The 7500-nt window shown below is 44.9% G+C and overlaps 1 protein-coding gene across 1 annotated transcript in view; it reads right to left on the bottom strand.

The window, feature by feature from the left end:
• Nucleotides 1-7500, bottom strand: part of taf1a (TATA box binding protein (TBP)-associated factor, RNA polymerase I, A) — a 67874-nt gene that overhangs the window by 39959 nt on the left and 20415 nt on the right. Inside the window, exons 8-10 of the mRNA XM_070890975.1 lie at nt 4434-4592; nt 2444-2510; nt 1410-1533 (exon numbers count right to left, since the gene is read on the bottom strand). Coding sequence (XP_070747076.1) covers nt 1410-1533; nt 2444-2510; nt 4434-4592 — 350 coding nt within the window. The remainder of the gene's footprint in view (nt 1-1409; nt 1534-2443; nt 2511-4433; nt 4593-7500) is intronic.

Raw genomic sequence — 7500 nt, forward strand, 5'->3', positions numbered from 1 at the left:
AACAGCTACTGTGGCATAGGAAAAGCAGCAGCAGTTTCCAGAGTTCAGGAAGCAAAGAGGGGATGTATATTTTCAGGGACAATATTCATAACGTTGCGCAGCAGGCAGTACTCTGGTCAGCACCTTAGGGCTCATTACATTGTTCAACCATCCCCAAAGTCAGGGCACTCCAAAAGCTAACATTTTAGATCTATAAAACTCTATAAAGCAGTCAAAAGGTTCTTGCCTCCATTTGGATAGCATAAACTAGTCCATTAACTTGGGCTGACATGGCAGGCACTCAGTTTTATAGCATATGGCAGGGGGGGGGCTGGAAGGGAGGAAAGAGAGTCTACAGATTAAACTTTACTTAGCCTGAGAATTTATACTTCATTATTAATGGCATTATGATGTAGTAGGAAAAAAACTGAGGATAAGCAGAACAACCTGGGTTAATCCTTCAATCATCCTGCTATCCGAAATTCCTGGATACAATACACAGAATGCATTATTACTTTGTCGGTTTAACCATTTGCTTATTTTCTGGTTCTCTGCAGTTTTTAAAAAAGCATTGCTAAGGTTCAAAATAGTTAGAGAGCTCCCCTTTGTCACTAACATCCTAAAAGGAATTTTTTTAGTCAATACGCAATGCTGGCCCAGAAATTCCGACCTCCCTGGGTCCGTACTGAGTGTCTACAGACCCGGGAAGGCATTGCAAAAGCCAGTTTTCAGCGCACAATGCGCATGCATGCATGCATGAAAACCGGCTTTTCCGATCGGTCAAGCTCCAGCTTGACAGATCATCTGCATATCAGGAACGAGGACATTTGCATGGGCAAGATTGCAGTATTTACCCATACCGTGCTCTGCAAATGTCCTCAAAACTCTTGCACCTGTGAAAAGTAGGTGCATCACCTACTTAAAACATAAAAAATAAAATAAAAAAAAAACATTTCATCTTTAAAAACCTTGCCCATGTTAAATTTATTTTAAACCATAATTAAAAAAACTTTTTAAAAACTGGGGAAAAACATTTTTCTCCAAGATATTTATTTAAAATGAATTGAAATTAATTTTAATTGTGTGATGTGTGTTTGTTATTTTTTATTTGGTGTAATTGTGTTTGTTTTTTCTCAATTAATAGCAATGAGAACTCGTAGATACGGCTATTAATTGAGAATACTTTACCTGATTGGCGTGGGAACCTGGAAGACGGGAGCGCGCTTTGCTGCGAGGGAAGAGACGGCCTCCCCACCGGAATCTCACTCCTTGTGTTTAATCATTTTATGAGATTAACCAGTCCTGTTTGTACAGCATTTTGCCAATCAGAAATGGTCATTTGTAAGGCTGTGACTGAGGAAGTACTGTCCAGTATTGCTAAAAGCCTACATACGAAGCAAAATAGTTGATGTTTTTCCAAGTGTACATACTCAGTTATAGCTTTCTTCATTTGTTTCATTAAACATTTCCACGTGCTGTAGTTTTCTTTCCAAGTGGGGAAATCCAGCAGACAGAAGAGGACACCCAGTGCTTCCTTATGATGCTTCTTTTTTTCTGAAAAAGGACCAAGACAAGATGAGTTGAGCTCCTGGTTTTAACAGTGTTAAATTTCCTTTAACCAACTGGATGCAACTCAGATAAAGTGTCACCTTGAGCAGACTCTTGTCTCAGTCAGGTGGTTGTGGGTTCAAATCCCAATTTCCGGCACTTAGTGCAATGCTGAGGGAAGGCAGCATTGTTGAAGATGCAGTCTTTTGGATGAGACATTAAAACTGAGGCCCTTTATGTCTCTACACGTCGCTGTAAAAGGCATTGTTCAAAGGAAAACATGGAGTCTTCCCTCAGTCAACACCATCAAAAATAAATTATCCAATCTTTGATTCATTTGCTGTTTGCGAGACCTTGCTGTGAACAAATTGGTTGTTGTGCTTGCCTACATGACAGCACTGACTGAATTTCAAAAGTAATCCACTGGTTGTAAAGCGCATTGGAACATCCCGAGGATGTGAAAGCCTCTTTATAGATACAAGTTATTTCTTTCGAAGAGAACCCTGTATGCAGAACACTTCAACAGTCAACAATATTTCAAATTAATATTGCTCCCTCATTTCTTAAAGGTTCAAGCAGGGGTTCAATTACTCAATTGCAGATGGTCCTCAGACAGTTTGTTTATGACATGGGGCGGATGAAGATCAACCATCACAACCATTCCCAATTTAGTCTCCATCTGGGGTGTCACAGTTGTGTGGGGTGGACTGGTTGGGCTGGATGTTCTTTGCCTTTCCGACATTGTTCATAGGTTTGTGTGTAACCTTTAGGGCTGCTGACCAACGGCCATGTGGCTCTTTGTCGGCCAGCGTGGACAGAAATAGTCTCCTTCTGCGCTGTAAATTTCTATGTTTCTATGTTATATCCAAATATATACACTGAATGGCACAGCCAATATTTTCACCAAAGTACTTACTTGATTCCAGGAGTAGTGAATTAAATTCTAACATCAGTTCATGGGAAGGAACCAGCTGGTACAATACCTAGAGATTTAATAGAAACATTTCAGCAAACCAGCTGCAATGTCCTAAAAAGGCACAACAGCATGACACACATGTAGTACGCAGCGCTCCCTTTATTTTATGTTACACAATGTATTTTAAAACCAGAAGCACACAAGGGTAACAAATGTTACTATAACTACTTATAGTCATCATCATCATCATAGGCAGTCCCTCGAAAACAAGACAGACTTGCTTCCACTCTTTAAAAAAAAAAGAGAGTTCTCAGGTGGCTGTACAGTCCAATACAGGAATTAAAGTCTGTCACAGGTGGGACAGACAGTCGTTGAAGGAAAGGGTGGGTGGGGAGTCTGGTTTGCCGCATGTTCCTTCCGCTGCCTGCGCTTGTTTTCTGCATGCTCTCGGCGACAAGACTCAAGATGCTCAGCGCCCTCCCAGATGCACTTCCTCCACTTAGAGCAGACTTTGGCCAGGGACTCCCAGGTGTCGGTGGGGATGTTGCCCTTTATCAAGGAAGCTTTGAGGGTGTCCTTGAAACGTTTCCTCTGCCCACCTGGGGATTGCTTGCCGTGTAGGAGCTCCGAATAGAGCGCTTGCTTTGGGAGTCTTGTGTCAGGCATGCGGACGACGTGGCCTGCCCAACGGAGCTGGTCGAGTGTGGTCAGTGCTTCGATGCTGGCCTGATCGAGAACATTTAAACTTTATAGTAAAAGCTTATTGAAAGGACGCACCACGCAAACTTTACAAAAGGTCTCTTGCCTGCAAAACGGACCACTTCTATTCAAAGATGATGAGCACACGTGCTGTCAGGGATGTATACTTTCACTGGTCTGAGGTCCTGGTTTTTGAGCAGTTCTTGAATTTTCATTAAACATTACAGAATTAAAAGATTAATCAAGGAAATTTGCTAATTGTCATTAGCGAACCAAGGGTTTTTAATTACATAAACCCTGCAGTGAAGCACAAGACAAAACCCTAAGTGATTGAGAATGTGATTGACAGTCCTCCTGAATTAGTAGTTGCAAGTGTATTTTGCACTTCTACCCAGAATGCCATGGCTGATCAGTAGAGATACAATCAGCACTATTGGCTCCTCACTCCTCAGATAGGTAATCTCTACCCTTGGGTAAATGATCCTCAAAGAAATGGCAGAGCTAATCTGTGGTCACGCAAGCCTCCATGAGGAGTTGGACCTTTGGCCTGAAGCTGGATTTCCAACTCTGACACAAACAAATACAGTAGACACTCTTCAAAATAATCAGCACCAAGCCATACAAAACTAACAGTTAAAACAAAAAGCACATTATTGACTTGTGCTTTAACTTACAAAAAGATCAGCTAGGTTTATATGTGTTTAGGCAATTCCACGTGCTTGGAGTAAGTTGGCCTAGGCCCACCTCAGCTTGTGGCCCCAGACCAAGACTAATTCATAATACTCAGAAGGTTTCAGGCACGTGGCTTCACCGACTCTCCCTTCAAAGTCCAGCCAGCCAGCGCAAGAGAATAATGAAACACATGCCATATTTCCACTGCCCTGCACAGCCTAGCCATTCCCCGATGGATCTGTGGCCTAGTTGCCTCCACATGCAGGTAGTGGATTGGAGCAGGTGCAAGAAGACTGATGATTCCAAACCAGACTATTCTCCCATCCCATACAGCAATTCGTCATTACATAGGGAAAGACTAAAGAAATGACTGAAAACAACTATTAATAGTTTGTGGATAAGCACTATACGCGAACAAGCACAAGAGAGCAGGAACAAGTCAGCAGAAACATACACGCAAATTAGTCACAAATCCAATTCAGTGTTAAGTGGGCAAATATGGTTTCTGTACCAAAAGGGAAATAAAATAACACAGGCTATAATCAGTAGGTGAAGTAAATCAGAATCTTCGACTGAAGTTCAACTATAGCGATAATGAGTTCAGATAGGTGCATCTTACCCTCAGTACTCTTATCAGTTTTTTCGATGAGGTGCCATGCCTCTTCAGGAACTCGTACAAATACACATGAGCATTTGGGTTTGGTGGGAATCTGCTATCGTAAGCGTAATTGTTTAACACCTTCAGGGCTTCCTCAAAACCATCGTAGAAGTCAAGTAGCTGAAATCAAAAACAATGCAAGTTACCAACATTTACAATGAGGAATACAGTATCTACAAACCTACAAAGTTAATTCCAAATAATGATAGATTTTCTAAACAAATGCTCGTGCACATTCGTAGGAGTTCTTGAAGAGGCGTCAAACTACCTGAGTAGGTAGGTAGTCATCCTGCATCTGCCATACACATGAAAGTATTACAGCATTAGGATAGGGGGAAGCCTGTGTAGCAGCCAGCCGTCAGGATATCTTGCACAGTAATAAGAACATAAGAAATAGGAGCAGTAGGCCATACGGCTCCTCGAGCCTACTTCGCCATTTAATACGATCATGGCTGATCTGATCATGGACTCCGGTCCACTTCCCTGCCCGCTCCCCATAACCCCTTATTCCCTTATCGTTTAAGAAACTGTCTATTTCTGTCTTAAATTTATGCAATGACCCAGCCTCCACAGCTCTCTGAGGCAGCGAATTCCATAGATTTACAACCCTCAGAAGAAATTCCTTCTCGTCTCAGTTTTAAATCGGCGGACCCTTATTCTAAGATTATGCCCCCTAGTTCTAGTCTCCCCCATCAGTGGAAACATCCTCTCTGCATCCATCTCGTCAAGCCCCCTCATAATCTTATACGTTTCGATAAGATCACCTCTCATTCAATGAAATCTAGACAGGAAAACTCTCAAAGGCATAGGGAGTTGAGACTCACTGGAGAGGAGAACGATCCAAGATATGGGAGTACGGGAGCTGAAAATTCTATCGTAAAGGCCAAAGCAGAGCACGCACCTACATTTTGGCGATTTACCACCTCAAACAGTAAATGGTTTTCTCCTGATCGATGTGAACTATTTCCATTACACCTGGTATGAATAGATTATCTACTTCAGCTGACAGTGCTAATCACAATAGGTCCTATAGGTGGTCAAATCAGCCCACTGAATTCAGAGGTGTTTGTGCTTGCGAGCTCAGAGTAATCTTGTCCACATGGCCACAAACTCCTGCAGAGGGGCCCTGGCCCAGGCGATAGCAGAATACCCGATGAGTCATTGATGCACGTCCTGTGGTGGCCTAGAACCACTGGAAAGTTATCAGCAGAAGTTTCTCTAGGGAACACTAGAATCAGAGGGCTCAATTTTCCTCAGTGATTTGTACCTTTTTTTTTGAACAGTATGCTCTTTTTGGCCCAAGTTGAAAAACCACAGTTTCCCCAATCAATTTGCACCAGTGTAACTCAGTTAATAATGATTTTTTTAGGTCAGTTTTTTTTTCAGCCACCTATGCCAATTCTGGCCATTTAGGGAAGTTTGGCCAGCCCTGTCTGGTCCCATTACCAGTCCCTGATTCTCACAAGTAGAGCGAGGCAGGTGGGGGGGGGGAGGAAGCAGGGGGGGACCGAGAGGCGGGGCAAGGGGGACCGAGACAGACCGAGAGAGAGAGACAGAGACAAAGAGAGAGAGAGAGACAGAGACAGGAGAGAGAGCGCAAGAGAGACAGAGAGAGAGAGAGAGACAGACGAGAGAGAGACAGACGAGAGAGAGACAGACAGACAGACAGACACAGACGAGAGAGAGAGAGAGAGAGAGAGAGAGAGAGAGAGAGAGAGACAGACGAGAGAGAGAGAGAGAGAGAGACGACGAGAGAGAGAGAGAGAGAGAGAGACAGACGAGAGAGAGAGAGAGAGAGAGAGACAGACGAGAGAGAGAGAGAGAGAGAGAGAGACAGACGAGAGAGAGAGAGAGAGAGAGAGAGAGACAGACGAGAGAGAGAGAGAGAGAGAGAGAGAGAGACAGACGAGAGAGAGAGAGAGAGAGAGAGAGACAGACGAGAAGAGAGAGAGAGAGAGAGAGAGAGAGAGAGAGACAGAGAGAGAGAGAGAGAGAGAGAGACAGACGAGAGAGAGAGAGAGAGAGACAGACGGAGAGAGAGAGAGAGAGACAGACGAGAGAGAGAGAGAGAGAGACAGACGAGAGAGAGAGAGAGAGAGACAGAGAGAGAGAGAGAGAGAGAGAGAGACGAGAGAGAGACGAGAGAGAGACGAGAGAGAGACGAGAGAGAGACGAGAGAGAGACGAGAGAGAGACGAGAGAGAGACAGAGAGAGACGAGAGAGAGACGAGAGAGAGACGAGAGAGAGACGAGAGAGAGACGAGAGAGACGAGAGAGAGACGAGAGAGAGACGAGAGAGAGACGAGAGAGAGACGAGAGAGAGACGAGAGAGACGAGAGAGAGACGAGAGAGAGACGAGAGAGAGACGAGAGAGAGACGAGAGAGAGACGAGAGAGAGACGAGAGAGAGACGAGAGAGAGACGAGAGAGACGAGAGAGAGACGAGAGAGAGACGAGAGAGAGACGAGAGAGAGACGAGAGAGAGACGAGAGAGAGACGAGAGAGAGACGAGAGAGAGACGAGAGAGAGACGAGAGAGAGACGAGAGAGAGACGAGAGAGAGACGAGAGAGAGACGAGAGAGAGACGAGAGAGAGACGAGAGAGAGACGAGAGAGAGACGAGAGAGAGACGAGAGAGAGACGAGAGAGAGACGAGAGAGAGACGAGAGAGAGACGAGAGAGAGACGAGAGAGAGACGAGAGAGAGACGAGAGAGAGACGAGAGAGAGACGAGAGAGAGACGAGAGAGAGACGAGAGAGAGACGAGAGAGAGACGAGAGAGAGAGACGAGAGAGAGACGAGAGAGAGACGAGAGAGAGACGAGAGAGAGACGAGAGAGAGACGAGAGAGAGACGAGAGAGAGACGAGAGAGAGACGAGAGAGAGACGAGAGAGAGACGAGAGAGAGACGAGAGAGAGACGAGAGAGAGACGAGAGAGAGACGAGAGAGAGACGAGAGAGAGACGAGAGAGAGACGAGAGAGAGACGAGAGAGACGAGAGAGAGACGAGAGAGAGACGAGAGAGAGACGAGA

The sequence above is a fragment of the Pristiophorus japonicus genome, chromosome 9 (genome assembly GCF_044704955.1).
Source record: "Pristiophorus japonicus isolate sPriJap1 chromosome 9, sPriJap1.hap1, whole genome shotgun sequence".
Taxonomy (NCBI): domain Eukaryota; kingdom Metazoa; phylum Chordata; class Chondrichthyes; family Pristiophoridae; genus Pristiophorus; species Pristiophorus japonicus.